Source organism: Podarcis gaigeae (genome assembly GCF_964106915.1).
Source record: "Podarcis gaigeae genome assembly, chromosome: 9".
In the NCBI taxonomy this organism is placed as follows: domain Eukaryota; kingdom Metazoa; phylum Chordata; class Lepidosauria; order Squamata; family Lacertidae; genus Podarcis; species Podarcis gaigeae.
Window position 1 is genome coordinate 39,410,136 of NC_139685.1, and position 18,708 is coordinate 39,428,843.

Sequence of the window (18,708 nt, forward strand, 5' to 3'; positions counted from 1 at the left end):
AGGCTCCAGAAGCTGAGTGCTTCTATAGTGCTATACTTTCTACCAGCCAGAAAGGAAAAGTCTGTCTGGTTAATCCAGTTGCATGTTATGGTTTAATGGGTGAGAATTTGATTTTATAATTTTATACTTGCGCTTTCACACAATTTTGCAGTGTGGGTGGGTGTGGGTCTCTCTGCTTCACACTACACGGAGAGACTGTTAGAGGAAGAGGCATCAAGCTGCCCTACAGAAAACATGGCACTGGAGCCAAACAACAGTTTGACCTGCCGGAGTGGAGCTAGGTCCACCCTTGTAGCTGCTGAGATGTCATACCCTGGACTGTGGACTTTGCAATCTTGAATATCAGGGCAGAGGGAGATGGAACATCTCCCTGTCTGCTGTGAAGACAAAAGGGTTATGTCATGGCCACAGGCCTCTTCCCGTTCAGTAGCTTCAAGTCCCTCTACCAAGGTCACTTCCTGGCTCTGCATCCCAGCCTTGCTTCCTATCTGGGTACATCCTGTTTGCTCTCACTGTGTTCATTTGGCTTTGTTCTGCATATGTTTGCTAATTAACTTGGGATGAATCATGATTCCTTGGGAAGACCGTGCAGCCTGAGGCTGTGTTTATATGGTTGATTTTTTTTGGGGGGGGGATTTGTAACCCTCTCTGATTTTTCCTCTGAATATTGCCACACCCGACTGATTTTACCCCTGCTGGAGAAAAGACATGACTTCAGCAGGGCATTTTTTTCCCAGCCAGAAGTCGCCAGAACTCAGTTCCAGCGCCTCCAGGTGAGCACCATTGCCATTACAAGCAAACAAGGGAGAAGATCGTGGTGAGTTCCCACACCTGTTTTTCTAGAAAAATAGCATTGGACTACAGATATATTTTTCTCCCAAGTAGGTTAGAGGAGCTTGAAGGGCGATTTCCAGGGGTTAAGCTGAACAAGAGGAAAAGGGCTTTGAAACATCATCTGCCTCCTGCGTGCCCCCAACCATTGTCAGCCTCAGCATTGGAGAGAACATTTCCCAAAGATTCTTAAAAATGCATAGGATATGTAGTTTTACCCTCATCTGAGGTATCCAGAACATGCTCATTGCTCGTTCACTCACAGCACAACGCACGATAGGGCGTGATGAAAAATGAAAAGTTTCTATGAGCTAGAAAGCAGCTTATGTCTCCTCCTCTTACTGGCAGTGGCTGTGATTGCATCATAGCAGAAAGCAAACAGCTGGCTCTGGGTCACCCCTTGCAATATGGGTCCTGAGCTGAGGTCCAGTTTGCTCAGCCTCTGAACGTGGCAATGCTTGATTGGATGGTCTGTGTATGTCACACGGTTTCTGATGACATCCAACCAAAACAAACATTCTTGCCTGACCAGCTCATTAAGTAAAAAATGGAGAAAGGATCCTCCTTCTAGTCAAACCAATAGCAGACATGCTAGCTCTGTGTTAGGGAAAGGTAAAAACTCCTAGTACATTTTAATCAAGGCAGTTGAAGCATTATCTTATCAGAAAACAATTTAGGCAGCAATTCTATATATGCTTACCTATGAGTCCTCCTGGACTCAGTAGGGCTAATTCTGCATAGATATACCTAGAATAGTACTATAAATGTCAGAAATGGTTTAAAAGGGGGGAAAACCCTCCTCCTCCTCCTCCTCCTCCTCCTCCATCTCCATAGCTGTATGTCTGCAAGGCAAACAAGCAGGAGGATGAGAATGGTGCCTAGTGGTTACAGGAGATCCCAACAACTAGCAGCCCCTTACCTTTCTCCATGTATCTTGGGGGTCCACTGGGCAAGATCCCCTGCAAAGCAAGTCCACATCCCACAGTACTCAGGGCTGGGAGTGATTATTATTGGGGGTCTCAGTAGCCCCCTTTCCAGAAGGATCCATGTGCACTGGCAGAGAAAGAGGTGTGCGGTGGGGGTGGTTTTCCCCAGGTGTCACTGCTAAGGAGGGTGACAAAATGCTGGGCGGCACTCACCGTGGGGAATGCAGTGTGCTCGAGCCACGCATCTCTCCTGGGAGTGACGCGATGGCTTCGGCGCCTGCAGGCTCTGCACTGCCCCAAATGGTCTGCCCGCTGCCTCCCCCTCAGCTGTAGGACGGCTGAGTGGGAGGAGGAGGCAGGCTCCTTGGAGGCCCCATGGAGTGTCCTGCCCCAGCTCACACCGCCCAGGCACCAGATCGGCTTGCTCCGCCGCTGTCCATGCGCAGGGCTTCAGATTGATCATGGACGCTGTAGAGCTGTTTGGAGAGCTGGGGCAACCTATGTGTGGGGGGCAGGGGTTTGACTGCCAGCCCCAAATGTTTTGAACAGTATTCAGCAATTTTATATCTGAAGCAATCATTCTCGGATGGGTGGGCAGAATAGGATGTAATTTCCATCTAATTTCTACTTTAGAAATTCATGCTTCAGTCCATCTTTAGCAGTTTGGAGCCTATAGCTGCACTATGTTGGCAAATGTGGAAGATGAGATGGCCGTCCTAAGACTATTTGAATCGTGTAAGTGTGAAAGGATATGCTTCAGCAAGCCATTCTGATTTGATAAGGGAAGGGAAGGGAAGGGAAGAGAAGGGAAATGTGACAATCAACAGAGGCACTTCAGTATGACTCAGCGCACACGGACTGAATAGAATGGTGTGGGATTAGGGAAAACTGAAGGGATAATTTGGCCCTTTTGTCAAGTTCTTAGATGGCTGAGCCTCTTGGTGACAATAATTTACATATAAAGGTACATAGTACTCCATTGGATGTGCCTCAACTGATTGTTCTGTTCACCTTTCTTTTCTCCTTAGCTTTATCCAATTATAGTGCTTTGCATGTCTCTTCATCCTCAGGTTCTTTAGGATGACAACAGCACCTCTTTTGGGGGGTGCCTAAAGATGCTGTTAAGCCTACATGCATACAGGTATAAATGCACATACAGTTTTGATCAGAACTGACACTTGAATGTGTGGACATGGACACAGGCCCAGCAGGCAGATTAAAGTACGGCCACTGGGTGCAATACAGTCACACTGGATGCATCCCATGAAGAGAGCCTCCATTATCAGAAATTCTTTTTCACAGCTACATATTAGTTTACTTCTGCAACATACCTTTTTCTTTCAGTTTCCCATTAGGTAGAAACATCAGGTACTCATTTTCTATTCTTCATCCTTCTGCTTGGTATGTGTGAAATTAGCCATACTATTCCAGGGAGGAGTACTCAGGTGATAAAACTTAAAAGGCCTCCATCTGCTATCAACACTTGTTGGAGCAATTTACTATTATGCATCCCGGCAACTTCTTGACCGCATTGAAAATTGCATTTTTGCAACTCATACTAATCCTTTAATTTGTACACTTCCACTTACCTTTTGATTATATTTTTTTTAAAAAAAAGAAAAGAAAGAAATTAATAACATTAAATTGTGGGTATTTATCGGGGTCTCTCATGGGCTATTTAGACAAATCCATTATCAAATCTGGATAGTCAGCATGGACTATTTTGAGTTATGTTATGTCATAAAATTATTAATATATATATATATATATATATATATCTACTCTGTGGTTAAGTTTAAATGCTTCCTATGTTCCCTGAGCATTTTGTAATTTCCGTAGACACGGTGCCCTTTACGTTTAACCTCCATTTGTAATTAATAGTCTGCTTTAAGTAAATGGGAGATCCATTTACTCAAGGTTAAGCAAATACGGATAGCAGTTATGCAATATTAATAATCCAATCAGATACTCATTCTCAGTGGGAGGAATAGAGTTCAAGGTTTAACAAACTGCAAACTAGTTTGTAGCAAAGAAAGGCAGCAGGGGAGGGTGTGTTTTTTAAAAATAGTACTCTAGCTTAAAAAATATATGTACGTGACATGACTTCAAGCCTGCAACCTGGGAGGGCATCCTCTGCGACTTCAATAGACACAGCCTTAAAAGAGCGTGACCCAGAATTCTCTCCAGAGATATTTCTCTTGAACTTGGCTTCATATTCTACTCCCTTGAAACAGAAAGATCCCTGAATACTGTAGTTATAGAGGACCGGTTATCACTTTGCATTTTGTACTTGGTTATGATTGCTAAAGAACAAAACTGCATGCAATTCTGATGCAACCCAGCAGTCATCTATATCATCTTGCTAAATAGCAAGGAGACTCTTTCGCAACACATTAGGTGCAGAGAGGCAGTAATGAGGCTACTGATGTCTGGGCATCGGTGTAAACCATTTCACAAATACTAATGAAGCTGTTCAGTAGAATGAAGCATTTGCTGAATAAATTCTAGCAATAAATTACTTTGCTGAGTTCCTTGCCTCTATTAGCAGAAGAGAGATCTGGTTTGTCAGTGCATCGGTGCTGTGCCCCCTCTAGTGTTAGCCATGGAAATAAACTTTAATTCTTGATTTGCTTTCTGGAAATAGGTGGATTTTTCAGAGAGTGACTAAAAGAGAAGCACTATGGACCCATTAAATACAAGTTTTTCAAGATAAGTAACAAATGTTAAACTCATTAGATCTCATTCTCCAAGGTAACTTTGAGGACTACGATCCTAACAAGTACCTTCGTCAAATTTCCACCCAATTACAACATTTAATTATATTATTAACAAGTTTTTTGAGAGTCCCACCAAAGATGAAAATGTGAAGCAATCTGTCACCCCCTGCTTGAGCAATACTGTCTACTTTGGACAGAGTTTGAATTGAGGCATGCAGGGGTAATGTGCCACCGACAGATAACATTTTATTGTGCTTTCTTTCTTTATTTTTTAATCCTAATTGATAGATAAAGTTCTGGAAGAGGTTCAAGTACTGTGCCAATAATTTTCTGACAAAGATTCCTCTCCCATTCTCCCACCCCCATACACAGGGTAGCATGGCATCCAAAACTGGCATTTAGAGGATATTATAAATAGATGTTGTTTCTTCAGCTAAAGGTCTGATATCATCTATTTATAATATCCTCTAAATGACAGGCATCTCTATGACCATGCTAGCTAATTTTCAGCAGCTACAAACTCTGTGTTCACAGATGTCTGCCAGCATGTGCAGCACAGTTCATACAATTCCATTCTATGTTATTTAAAGAGGGAGAGGAAAGTCAAAAATCCCATTAGTTGCTCAAAAGTCCCCACTTTTATATAAACCCTCTGCATCCTGCTACTTTGGAAAATTAACCGACTCAATTATTTTTAAATTCCAGGAATTCTCCACTTATATCTAGCCTGCCATACATTATCTGTGTTGAATCCTGTTGCTCACTTTAAAAAATGCTATGAGTATAGCAACAGAGGCATGTGAATTGCCTCTTGATGTGTATAAAATGTAATCCCCACCCCTTTCCTCATTTTATATAAGCTATTACCTGCCAGTCTTCTATAGCTGAATTTTCCTTTTCAAATAATATATGACCAATGGAGAAGCTTAGGAAATTAAGTGGATTTCATGACAGAGGTATGTAACAGTAGCTACTACAATGCGATGCATCCTTGTCTATGTGGTATTCTTTGGGAGAGGTGATAATTTAGATTTTCTGCAGATACAAATACTTTTCTTATGAAAAGAGGCATGAGTTTATGAATCTTTTGAGCATACTTTATCAGTAGATAATGACTGCAATCCTAGGCACACTTACCATTTCGCAGTAACATCTAGTAAGACGCTGTGCTGTACTTGGTCTAGAAGTAAACAGTGAAGCAAGGCACTATACATTAAAATAGGGGAAATGTCTGTTAGTGCTACTTCCTGTAAAACTTTGAGTAATAAATGCTAATATTTGTCATTACTGCTTTAACCGATATTTTATCTCAATGCTTAGAAGCATATTCTAGATATGTAAACCTCTGTAACAAATGAATTAAATCTGGCGGTGCTACATTATGGCTTTTCCCTGCCATTCAGATCCACCTTGAAGCATCCTTTTCATTTGGTTTTGTAGGGAACCTATGTGCCAATAATTTTTCTTCTTGTCAAATGTTAAGGATTGTTGGAAAAAGCCAGGCTCTATTTAACCAGAAAACCACTGCCGTCTCTGGAAGAAAGGAAGAAGTATGATTATGAATTTGCAACTTCCACCTCATTCCATGGAGTGCACAATATTGTTCGTACAAGGAGCAAGAGCCGTAAGGCACTGTGGATGACAGTAGTCATGGGCTCCATTTGTTTGGTTGCCTGGCAAATCGGCAGTCGTTTCGCCAATTATTTCAGCTGGCCCACAACAACATCGGTGGTAGTTCAGTATGTGGAAAACATAGAGTTTCCTGCTGTAACTTTTTGTAATCTGAACAGGTAAGGCACCGTTTACTTCCAGTAGGAATGGGCAAATGTGTTAATTTTGGTTTCTCTCAGTTTCTCATTCTTCCCATCTTCAGCTCAATTTTCTACATCAGTTTGTGAAGATTTTCTTCTTCTTTTTTTAAGTTCTATTGAGAAATTCATGAAAAATTATTCCTCTATACACCTTTTAATATACAATTTTATATGCATTTTTGTATGTTATTTTCACTGATACACTTTAATATATTCATTTTTGTACACTTTAGTTGGCTGGAGAACTGCATTGCAAAATTCAGAAAAGTGTGAATTTGGAAGACTCTATGTGTGTTGGTTCTCATGTTGTGTTGGAAGGTGCAAATTAAATAAGCCCACCTTAAAATGCAAATTACATTGAATTTCCCCTTAATTTCTATCCTTCTGCTAGATTTTCTATTAAGGTATATATAATATACATAGGTCTTCCATAAAATGCAATGCTATGACCAAATACCTGACTTGGGGTCCTTACTCTGTTTCTTTTAAAAGTTTTAAGAGCTGCTTTGGAATTATCCCTTGGAATTCAGGCTTAACCCTGCTTTTATGGTTTATGCTCACAGGTTCCAAACCCAAGCAGTAGCTAACCTGAGCGCCATTTTCTTCCTGTGGAGCATAGTGTCGGGAGTGCTACATTTGTTCGATACTAGAGAAACATTTGGCCAAGAGATAAAAGACTTCCTTCAGGGGAATCAAAATTTCAGCATCAAAGAATTCACAAGGAATAATGGTTTCTATCTCAACAACAGTACATTGTTGGATTGTGAATATTTTGGAGAGCCGTGTTATCCAGAGGTAATATTTTTGTTTCTATTATCAGAGGTAACATAGACATTGTGAGGGCATCTGAGTATGGACACTCACAATCTAGTGATCTGGAATGTATCACTTTCATATGGAGAGGAGACTGCATGTATGTACAAAGGACTAGATCGCATACGTTTTGTTGGGACCTATTATTATGATACAAATTTTATTTCCTCAGTGGACATCCACCAATTGTGTGCCTCAAAGACCAGAAAATAGGTCTGTAATTGCTTGTCTAAGACTTGATAAAGCTTAATGTGACAAAAATCAAAAGGATGCTTCAGAAAGTCTACACCTATGAATTTCATCCCATGTTTTAGAATTCCGAATGACTTGATCTGGTTTGAAAGTGGGAATAAGGCACTCAGAATTCTTCATTGTATGCCATTCTATCTTATAGTATTTTATTGTTATAGTGGTGTTTTAGCGGCTGTTTTTCCCACGTGTACAAGTTGTTATTTATGTGTCGTTTTTACCTGTATGGGCCTATGGCCGTAAATAAAATTACTTACTAAAATTACTTACTCATCATACACTTTTCCAAATGTTCTGTCAGTGCTCAGACAAGTATATGTCATACAACCTGTAGGTTGTAATATTCTCGAGTATGCATGGTTGACAAAGGTAATGTTTGAGATAGTGAATTGTTGTATTGGTTGTGTGAAACAGCTGATGAGTGAGAGTGTATGCATGGTTATATATATATATTGTGTACTTTGAAATTCTATATTATTCTGCACTGTAATGCCCTCTGGTTTTATGTAAAACAAAAAACAAAAAGCGGATACTGTTTGTGTATTTTGTGAATCATTTGCTTATTGTACTTATTGTTCGTGTAAATCTCTTTCAGATCTTTTCAATAGTAAATGGAATAAATAAATAAACTGTTGACAGACACTACTCTGAGGCATTTTGTTGCTTTGGGCAAAATTATAAATAGTTCCCAGGACACCAATCAAAATGCTTGTTACCTGAGGCTGAAAATATGGTATAGACTTCCTTCCCCCACCTGGCACTAAATAATACAATGATAATAAATAGATAAATAACAGTTTTATGTTCCTTCATGACACCCTAAATCAGATGCCTGGGACATCCTCCGCATTCTGCCTCACCTATTGGTAAGGCCAGTTTTTACCTCAGGTACGACCCTAGGAACTATGAGGAATTGCAGCCGAGAGGTTAAATGGGTGGCATTTCACATTTTCATCCAAAATAAATCCAAATCTATAGCTACAGTTCTCTGTGAACATACTTACTTAATATTAGGTGAGCTAATTCAATTTCTTATTTTCTTTTACTTTCTTCATGGAAGAACTTTGAACATGTCTTCACTGAATATGGAAACTGCTTCACCTTTAATCACATTAACATTCCAGCAAAAAGAAGAGTGAGTGCCTCTGGAAGGGGCTTGAGTTTGCTTTTTGATGTCAAACAGGTAGAGATATTAAAAATGTTTCTACAATGCAACCGCAAAACCTTGATAATAAAGGACAGAGCATGTGGGTCACTATAATGGTACAAGTTCTTTAAAAACAAAACAAAAAAAATACACACATGATTGAAGTTTCCCACAAAGTCAAATTTCATAAGTAAAACTTCATAAGTAAAACTTATGAAAGCCCTAGAATATAATCTGCATCCTGAAATGTAATTTGTGTTGACAGGTTTTGAATTGGTGTGAAATCTGATGTGGAGTCAGATGATAAGTGATATGGTGATACATCGTGGATTACAAAACGAAGATGCTGCATATATGCTCTTATTTTTCTCTTAATGTTAATTATGGTAGTAGATAATTTTTTGCCAAGGCAATTCGCAGTTCAGTGTGACAGTGATCTGAAAATTATCCTCTGTAATTTTACTATAACCCTTCAATGCCTTGTTTCCCAGGCAGAGTTCACCGACGACCCTGCTCTTGGTTTTGTTGATGTTGGCATCACATTTGCTATCCACTCACCTAAAGCGCCTCCCCGATTTGATGGTTTAGGTATATCAACCCCAGTAGGAATGCATGGTCATGCTGCAATCCAACAGGTGAAGGTAAGCATTAAAGTAAGACACAGAGAAATGGAAGTACAGTGGTACCTCGGGTTAAGTACTTAATTCGTTCCAGAGGTCCGTTCTTAACCTGAAACTGTTCTTAACCTGAAGCACCACTTTAGCTAATGGGGCCTCCTGCTGCCACCACGCCACCGCTGTGAGATTTCTGTTCTCATCCTGAAGCAAAGTTCTTAACCCGAGGTACTATTTCTGGGTTAGCGGAGTCTGTAACCTGAAGCGTATGTAACCCGAGGAACCACTGTATGGCTAGCCACTTTAAAGTCCAATAAACTGCATATGCAATCATCATTATTGGTAGCAACAATATTTAACAATATTAAAATACAATATTAAAAATCAATTAAAGCAATTAACCCCTAATGATTGACAACTTTAAAATATAAGCAAGACTTTAAAATGACAAGGCACACAGGAAAAAGCAGTGTAAAAATTTAATTTGATATAATACTCCAGCTCAGTTCTATGTTCAAACTCCAATGTATACCTAGAGCTTCCTACCCAGAAAATCTTACCCGTTCAGTTGCACACTGAGCATCCATCTTGAATCAGGAGAAATTGAAGCTAGCTGGGGCCGGTCAGGCTGTCCTCTGGGGGCAGCCCTGCAGAACAACAATCAAGTTTACTACCAAGTCTTTTAATTTAATTCAGTTTGGTCTGGTCCAGCAACAACAACAACAAATCTTTTGCAGCAATCTGTGTATGTGTGGAGGTGGGAATGGAGGTGGTTTTTGTTCAGTTAAAACTTGACAGTAGCAATGTATATAACGTATGTCGTGCCATTTCTTTCATTCAAGACAATTATTCAAGAATACCCTTGGGGAGAATGCAAGCCAAACATCAAACTTCAGCACCACAAGCTCTATAGCACCTACGGATGCCTACAAGAATGCAAGGCACGCCATATTCAAAACCAGTGTGGATGCTTACCATTCATGCTCCCAGGTATAACTGGGCAGGTATAAGTTGCTTTATTTGTTTGCAGTGTTCAAAGAAATCCAACAAGAGTGTGCGGATCACAGCTTGGGGGGATGCCATTAGCCACTGCTTTTTTTCTTTAAAAATGTTTAGGGGTACTCTCATTTTGACTCAAGAAAATCACCATTTTATAGTTTAATCGGGAAAAATAAATACAGTAAATGGACAAAAGTACAAAGATTCCCAAAATGTTTAGGGGTATGCATCCCCCCAGAAAAAAGCACTGCCTTTAGCCAATTTTGAGCTATCTGCCCACTAGTAAAACCTATGCACAAGCAGGGAGGGCGAAAAAAAGCAAAGGTCTGAAGTGACTCATGGCAGCTCCTCACACAATTTGGAACCCTTATTGTGCAGGGTTCCTAACAGTACAAGGAGAAAGAACTCCCCGGTTCACCCTTTCACCCTCCCTGACCTGTAGGGCAATGGGAGGTGGGGCTTAGTGCTCCCATCCCTGCTCCCCTTGCACAGCATGCAAGCATATGACATTGCTGTAGAGTCTTTATGGATTACTTTCTGTGCAGGCAGAGCATCCCAAACTTTTTCCTGCTGCCTCTGAGCCTCTGCAGAGCGGTGGAGGTACTGCCACATCCACAGCCTGGCCGCTCATGGCGATGGTAGCAGAAGGCAGAAGGGCAGGCAGATCAGGCCCAATCCCTGTATCAGCTTCAGGTTACTGCAGATCCAGGCTAAGATTAGGACCAATGCCAGCTAGTATCAGCTGGGAGAGCAGCTAGGGATCCAGTGGATCCAGAGCCAGCTCAGTTTCATCCCTGCAGTTGGAATGGCCCATTTGGAGGCTTTCTGGCAGGCTCTGCTAGCAGGAATACCACCAACATGCCTTTCACCCACCCAAATGTTCTGCACTGGCAGAGTGACAAAAGTATCACTCCATCAGTGGTGGCCAGAGGAAGGACAGCTGAACCAGCAGAAGCAATCAGTGCTGCTCGGCATAAGGAGGAGGGATTGAAATGTAGTCTCAGACAGCTTAGTTTCAAAGATAAGTCCTTAATTGCTTAAGGAATCACCTCGTGCATAAATGACAGCTGAATAATGAAACCATTAGGATAGAAACAGGCCACCTGCAGCCTAAGGGTCTAATATAGCTCTCATGTACCCCTCACCTTGGGACGCAGGTGGCGCTGTGGGTTAAAGCCTCAGCGCCTAGGACTTGCCGATCAAAAGGTCGGCGGTTCGAATCCCTGCAGCGGGGTGCGCTCCCGCTGCTCGGTCCCAGCGCCTGCCAACCTAGCAGTTCGAAAGCACCTCCGGGTGCAAGTAGATAAATAGGGACCGCTTACCAGCGGGAAGGTAAACGGCGTTTCCATGTGCGGCTCTGGCTCGCCAGATGCAGCTTTGTCACGCTGGCCACGTGACCCGGAAGTGTCTCTGGACAGCGCTGGCCCCTGGCCTCTTAAGTGAGATGGGCGCACAACCCCAGAGTCTGTCAAGAATGGCCCGTACGGGCAGGGGTACCTTTACCTTTACCTTTACCCCTCACCTTATTTTCAAAAGCTCTCAGCAAGAATGATCTGTCTCTGCCCAAGCAGTCCTCCTGTGGAACAGAGAGAAAAGGAGTTGGCAATAGGTGAATCAAGGAGCTAGCCTGCCCACCAGAGGTTCAGCTCTGTGTATCCAGTCCCTAACATACTACCATCAGATGATGTCATGATGATGATATGATGATGAATTGCATTTCTTACCTGCCCAAAGGTGTCCGGGGTGAGATACAGCCATATAAAAACACAACATTAAAATTGCTAAGAGGATGGGTACTAAATATATATTTCTCAGGTGTCAAAAGCCAGGGTAAAATTAATGCAGCCTCAAATAGCAAAAAGATTGCCCATCCTCAGCTCAGGTGCTATGAGTGTTTCTACATGAGCTTCAGGTTGATACGTACAGGTATCGAGTTCTTTGCTTTACTTGCTGGGGTCACTTGCTTATTGGTTATTATTGGTTTACCAAACAGATGGATTCAAATGTGTGTTTTGATACCTTTGTCTTTGTGTTTTTCTCTCCTTCCCCACTCCGTCTTCTTCACACCTGTTGAAAAGGAAATGGCACAGAATGTGACTTGGACAAATTTTACAATTGTGTTTCTCCTGAACTGTGTAAGTAAAGCCAAAGTCAAATACTAGAGCCTGTTTCATAGGTACCAGACAGGGCCATGTCACAGTGATTACGTCTGCAACTGGCAACCAGCTGGACCAGTGGGGGTAGGGGCATGTCTCACATTTTTACCAACCTGTGGAATCCCAGTCACACAAAAGCATCATTTGCACCAGGATAGTCAGGCTTAGGGGGAAATCCCATAGCCTGGGATATTCTGCTGATGGGAAGCAAGGCTAGCCTCTGCAATGGCTAGCCTCTGCAACAGTTTATTAGGGAAAGGAGAGGACTTGATTTTTCTCAGAATACTTTAAATGATCTCAGCTGAAAGTTGTGTTTAGACAAACCATAAATAACATTCGAAATGTACTCTTCCAATAATCTGTACAGTTTTGGTTTGATTTCATAAGTTCCAAATGCTGAAGAAATTCAGTGTAAAATACAGGCACCTATTTTTAGTGGGAAATCACACACTACCATCTTTCTGCGACTTAGAATGTAAGGCTGCTGACATAGATTCAAATTATCACCAAATCCTGCAATATAATATAATATTTATTATGCTTTATTAACTCATTTGCTTGGGATGATAAACTCAATCTATTTTTTGTTGATTTCACTACAGCTGTTTGCAGTTGGTGGTGAACATGAAAGTCGCCTAGAGTGGGCATTTATGTTTGAAATTGGTTCCCATTTTAGATAAAATTGAGCTCGCAGGATTGTGTACAGCAGGAACACATAATTCCACTTGCCCTGTGCCTTGTGAGGAAACAGATTATCCAACCACCATTTCCTATTCAACTTTCGAAAGTGAAAAGGCTTTGAAATTTCTTTCTACAAAGCTGAAGAAACGTCCAGAATATATCAGGTACTTTTCTTCTTCATTGTCATGCTGTCAAGAAATGTGTTTTACACAAGAGCAACCTTTATTAACCAAACTGAAGACATGTTCAAGAGATGCTGAACCCAAAGAATTACTAGTTCAAAGGCTTCTATTTTATTATTTATTTCATATATCTATATACTGCTTAATACTAAAGCAGCAGTTCAAAAGCACATCAAGTGCAAGTAGATAAATAGGTACCGCTCCAACAGAAAGGTAAACAGCATTTCTGTGCGCTGTTCTGGTTCTCCAGAAGCGGCTTAGTCATGTTGGCCACATGACCCGGAAAAACTGTCTGCAGACAAATGTCGGTTCCCTCGGCCAGTAAAGCGAGATGAGCGCTGCAACCCGAGTCGTCCATAACTGGACCTAATGGTCAGGGGTCCCTTTACCTTTAAACAATAAACTGGGAGAACTACAAGGTATGCAAGTCCCACTATCTGCCTTTTCGCTATATGAAAATTCACTTATCCAGACATAAATAATTGTGCCCACACCACAGATTCAGATATCTGAACAGCCAGAGTTTGCCTACTTCTTTTCTTCCTTGCTTTGCTGGTTGGTGACAAGTAGGGAGCAAGCAAGATCAGACAGCAGGACAATTGTTTTTTCTTTGCCTTTCTTTTGCTGGTTGCCTGCAGCCATTACAGAAAGAACCCATTGAAAAAGCAGGGGAGAGATCAGGAAAAAATCCAGATTAGAAATGCTTCCATAGGAATCTTTGGAAATTGTGGACTCGTTATGTGAATGCTTGCCTAACGAATGATTTCCAGGCAACACATTGTGTTTGGAAAGCAGGACCTGTGTGTACAATATAATACAAAACTACAATATAGTACAATATAAAACAATAAAATCTCCCCAAAGTAAAACATATAGCAGCACTTTTTGAAAATGTTTTGAGTCAGGGATCTCTGATCTCTTCACCCAATATCCCCACCCCCCACAAAAGCAAAAAAACATATCACTTCTGCAAGGGTAGTTATGTTGCCCTGCAACAGCAAAAACACAGAGGCACCTTTGAAAAAACCTAATAGATTTAGGGTAACATAAGCTTATAAATCACAGCCTCTTTAAAAATGTTTATAATCCAATATAAATTTTAAAGTTCACTCTTCTCTAGATGAGGACTCCTTAATTTATCTTCATTATCACTGGAAAGGTCTCTGATTTTATCAACACTAAAAGCAGTTTTATTAATGATTATGTTATATTAATCTTGTGAAGATCAAACTACAGTAGATCTGTGCTTAGATCTCACATTTCCCCCTAATGTTAATTTAACGGAGCTGGAGGAGGCTATGGCTTGGGGGAAAGTTCTTAACTCTGTTCCTCCTGTGACATTTTCTAATCTACTATTAGCTCTACTTGGCAGCGGGTGGGACTAGAGGAATGCCCCCCCCCCATTGCCACTGCTCTGATCAAAATTGCACAAAACAAATGAAATGCCTAGAATTGTAGGTTAATTTTGTCCTTAAACTTTTTGATTTTTGTTATTTAGCTTAACTCTATAGTCGATTACTTCTCCTTTCAGGGATTTTCACGGCATTTCATTCGTTTTGTGTAATTTCTTGGTTCTGTGACTGTCTTTTTTCCACTGATCAAAATTGCAGCTGTTTTAATGAAAGTTAGAAATGCTATGGATCTTCCCCACCCTGTGCGATGGTGTCTTCATAACAACATTTTAATTTTACTCCTTCTGACATTTGATTACTGTTCACAAATGGGGTACTATCTAGCAATTAGTCACTGAAGCATGACAAATTACAGGGAAATGTTTCTGTTCCCAAGTGATTAACCAGTCAGGATCAAACAAACATATTAATGAGTTTAACATCATAAATTAACTAATAGTCATCCATTGATTTTTCAGAAACTTTAAAAGGTAGTTTCAACTATTTACAGCCCTATTCCAAATATGTATTGTGGTATTGCCTCAGCTACCTCAGGAAGCCCAAACTGTGGGATCCATTAGCAGGGTCATTATGGTAATTATAATGCAACAGGTTTAAAATGGAGAAGGTCCTTGAAGAAAGGAGTCAGTTGAGCCTTCATTTTTAGAGCTAGGATTGCCTAACACTGATTTATTAAACAAAATTTAATGGTTCAACTAAACGGTCATAAAAAAAGAAAACTATTAGCTCAGAATTTAAGAAATAGCTAGGCCAAGGTGAAGCACTCAAAGCTGGTCATCAGCAATCATTTGAACTGAGTAAGTAAATACTTACTATTTCAATGGTGTCATTTTTCATTGTTATCTAGTGATCCTAGGAATTTTAGTACATTTTGCAGCAACCAGTGAGGGTTGCCACTAAGTGTACACTCAGCCCAGAGTTTCTGCTGACCTTATCTCTTTGGCACATGTACCTAAATGAAACATTCATGTTCCCAGGCATTTATCTGTTTGTCATATCCAAACACTATATTTTTAGATTCATATTTATTTTTTAAAAACCTGTAGATGTGTGCTAAAAAACCCAAGGACATTATTCAGTCTTCCTGCCTACCTGGATAATCTGTTCTATGCATAAGAGTTGCCTGCTTCCCGTTGGAAGTTACCCTTCTTCCCATTGAGAGATTTCTTATGAGAAGACACAGGGGCTCATAAGAACTGTTTAGGCTGACTTTATAATATGTGAAAACACTCTTGAGTGTGCTGCAGAATCAAATTCTATGTTCTCTCCGCCTCCCCACGATTTTGGATTATTGTTACTTTGTTTAAAGCATGAATAGCATTTTCTGCAGATGGTGATGGCTAGATTGATCATCATGATGATAATAAATAGTAATACAATTGCATAATAAAAGTGTGCCTTTATTATCCATAGGCGTAACCTTGTATATATTGACATTAGATATCATGATTTGAATTACAAAATGACCCGGCAGCAGAAGGCATTGAGTGTATCTGAGCTACTTGGTAAGTGACCCAAATGCACTTAAAACAACAACAACAAAAACCCTACATTTCTGTGTGATCACAGTAATGAAGTAGTTGTTGACATAATTACTTCTATGCTGCATCACACTATCACTGTTTTCTTAATTATCTTTACCAGCGGATGGTATTCAACAGTGGGCAGTATATAGTGGATAGTATTTTTTTTTACTCAGAATAGAATCAATAAACATTACTAAGTTAGGGTCATTAATTTCAGTGGGTCTACTCTGAGTAAAAAAAACAGTTGAATATCACCCAGTATTTCTATATAATACATTTCTATTTGTTTGCTAACAGAAGAAGTCTTGTATTACACTAGGTTACAGCACAATAATATTTATTTAGAAGTAATTTCCACTATGTTCAATAAGTAAGTGTGTATAGTATTTTAGTTTCACTTTGGGCCCACAGAAGTTATTAATAGATTTCAACAGGGTTGCATAATGGAAGTGGTCGTTCTGGTGAGTATTTTGTATCTGAAGCACAAAATTTATTGAGTTTTGAAATGGATCTTATTCAACATTGTGCAAGTACATTTCTGTTTCAGCAAGGGACTTCCCCTTGCTCTCTGCCCCACCATCCAAATGCTTTCTGGAATGTTCTGGAGCATCTTTGGGGGGCATGTTGGGGTTACAGGAGGGAGGATAGGAAGGGGAAGTCCCATTGTGATGACATAAGTCCATTTCATTAGAGGGCAGCCACAGTTGGCTTTCACTCAGTGTGTCAGTGATTTCAAGACTGAAGGCTAGCATGCCAATCCTGAACACATTTAGATAGAATTAAATCATACTAATGTCGATAGAATATAGAGGCACAGAATTGCTGGACCAATCTCTCTATTTCTTTCATTACAGCTGATGTTGGTGGCCAACTTGGTTTGTTTTGTGGAGCCAGTATGATTACGATCATAGAGGTTGTGGAATATATTTTCACCAACTTCTGTTGGATGTGTGTCTTTCTTCTACTGAAAGCACCAGAAGTGCCCAACTGGAATACAACAGATCAGAATGCACAAACACACAAAAGAAGAATACAAGAATGTTAAGGGCTTGCAGAAAGGGAATGGAAGAAGGTGAAATTTTCTTTTCAGTAAATGGCATTTCCTTCTGAAAATAATGCAAGATAAAACAGTATTCAGTTCATACTTATTTCTCTGATGCAAGTCCAGAAAACAGATATTAGGGAAGGCAAGTATTTATGAATGCAGGGCTTGCTTATCCTGATAGTCTGCACCGTCACGGAGAACACAGAATTTCCTCGTGTACAATAGAATTCACATTAGTCCACATTTATGTCAGTGGGATGTAGGTGTGCCTAATTCTCATTGGAGTGCACAAAATGACATTCCCCCATCCCAACTTATAACTGGTTCACTCTCCAATTGGTTATTGGATAACTTTCATAGGAAACTGAGTGGGGTAGGGTGTCCTAGAATTCTCCTAAGCTTGGAAAGGTCCTCCACCATCGCTATCCCTCTGGGTGGTAGCTTCCTTCCCCACCTGCCCTGCTCCTTTCCAGCAATTTCTCAACTGAAGAGCCAAAATTGGCCAAGACAAGACTGATGGAGGTCATGGATTCAATATGAATTACCTTGGTTCTCATCTCAAATGAAGGCATCTGAGCATGCCCATGTTGATAGGAGTTCTTGAAATGGCCATTTTTATTTCTGAAGATGTATTTATCAGGAGAGCAATTGTACAGCTAAAGCGCATGACACAACTTCCATGTATCCTGCCACTTAAAGGCTAGCGGGTGTTCAAAAGGATGCCTCTACCTCCATCCTTCGGTAAGGAAGTTCCTTTTCATTCAGTAGTCAAGATGGGCATGAGATGTAGTCATGTAGTAAATTCATGATTATTAGATGTACAGCTGAACACATAATAGGCATATGCACATGTGAGCATGATTGGCACATGAGTGTGTATTTGATGATGCAAGACTGTACTAATGAACCTGATACAGGTGCAAACTGAAATTATAATTCACTGTGAATTCTGCTTCATTTGGGATAGTCTGCTAATTTTCGCATGCAAAAGTCAAGTTGGACTAGCATAGCAAACTGCAGACCAATAATGCTTGCTGTTGGGTTAAGGTCATGAGTCTACACAGAAGGAAGAATGATTTGGAGCGAGGGTTTCCCACTAAATCACTCTGTCACTGCTAAATGCTATGTGCTCATGCTTCCATAGAGATATAGGACCTCAGGCATCTCCACCTGCTGCCTTTTTCTCCTCCTGCCTTTCCTTAAAAGCCTTATATTGAGTCAGACCTTTTGTCCATATAACTCAGTATTGTCCACACTGGCGGCTGCAGCTCTCTCCAGGGATTCAGGCAGGAGCTGTTCCTAGCTCTACCTGGAGACACCAGGGATTGGACCTGGGTGTTCTACTCCAGAAAGAAAGTCCTTCCATGTTTTAGAGTTGCATTGCAGCATTATAGCCAGCTTCAGAATGCTTCAGTTTTCCCATTCCGCCTTGCATTGCAGACAGCAAATCCTTGAAAAGCTTCCTAAAGAGATTTTCTAGATATATGGAAGATAGTGGCATGGTCACAGGCCTTCCAAGTCAAAGGGTATTGCTTCAAAGCAGGTTTGAGTTCTAGAACCAGACCTCAACAATTTTAGGAAATTAATCTCTGAAGCAAG

The 18,708-nt window shown here is 40.6% G+C and overlaps 1 protein-coding gene and 1 long non-coding RNA gene across 5 annotated transcripts; one reads left to right on the forward strand and one right to left on the reverse strand.

Moving 5' to 3' along the window:
- The first annotated feature begins 529 nt into the window (after nucleotides 1–529).
- Nucleotides 530–18,059, forward strand: ASIC5 (acid sensing ion channel subunit family member 5). 4 transcript variants are annotated; one of them, XM_083755808.1, is made up of 10 exons: nucleotides 530–773; nucleotides 5,915–6,264; nucleotides 6,849–7,080; nucleotides 8,408–8,530; nucleotides 8,986–9,135; nucleotides 9,951–10,098; nucleotides 12,186–12,242; nucleotides 12,940–13,108; nucleotides 15,952–16,043; nucleotides 16,919–18,059. In XM_083755808.1, exons 2-10 carry the CDS (start codon nucleotides 6,113–6,115, stop codon nucleotides 17,107–17,109), a joined length of 1,314 nt encoding a protein of 437 aa, XP_083611934.1. In that variant the 5' UTR covers nucleotides 530–773; nucleotides 5,915–6,112; the 3' UTR covers nucleotides 17,110–18,059. The 4 variants fall into 4 exon arrangements, with proteins under 4 accessions (XP_083611934.1, XP_083611936.1, XP_083611935.1 ...); XM_083755810.1 differs by having other exon boundaries at nucleotides 550–817; nucleotides 5,958–6,264; XM_083755809.1 differs by having other exon boundaries at nucleotides 550–773; nucleotides 5,958–6,264.
- On the reverse strand, nucleotides 11,224–13,664 carry LOC310852610. Its single transcript, XR_014568317.1, has 3 exons — nucleotides 13,621–13,664; nucleotides 11,630–11,683; nucleotides 11,224–11,252 (listed from the first exon to the last, which is right to left on the reverse strand). It is a non-coding gene; the product is annotated as an uncharacterized lncRNA (long non-coding RNA).
- Nucleotides 18,060–18,708: the final 649 nt, after the last annotated feature.

What these genes read in the sequence shown, in the direction of transcription:
- ASIC5 (XM_083755807.1), top strand. Translation starts at nt 5,391, where the DNA reads ATGGAGAAGCTTAGGAAATTAAGTGGATTTCATGACAGAG. An exon ending in GAGAGCCGTGTTATCCAGAG is followed by an intron (nt 7,081 to 8,407) that starts GTAATATTTTTG and finishes TCTTCATGGAAG; the next exon opens with AACTTTGAACATGTCTTCAC. An exon ending in CTTACCATTCATGCTCCCAG is followed by an intron (nt 10,099 to 12,185) that starts GTATAACTGGGC and finishes CCTGTTGAAAAG; the next exon opens with GAAATGGCACAGAATGTGAC.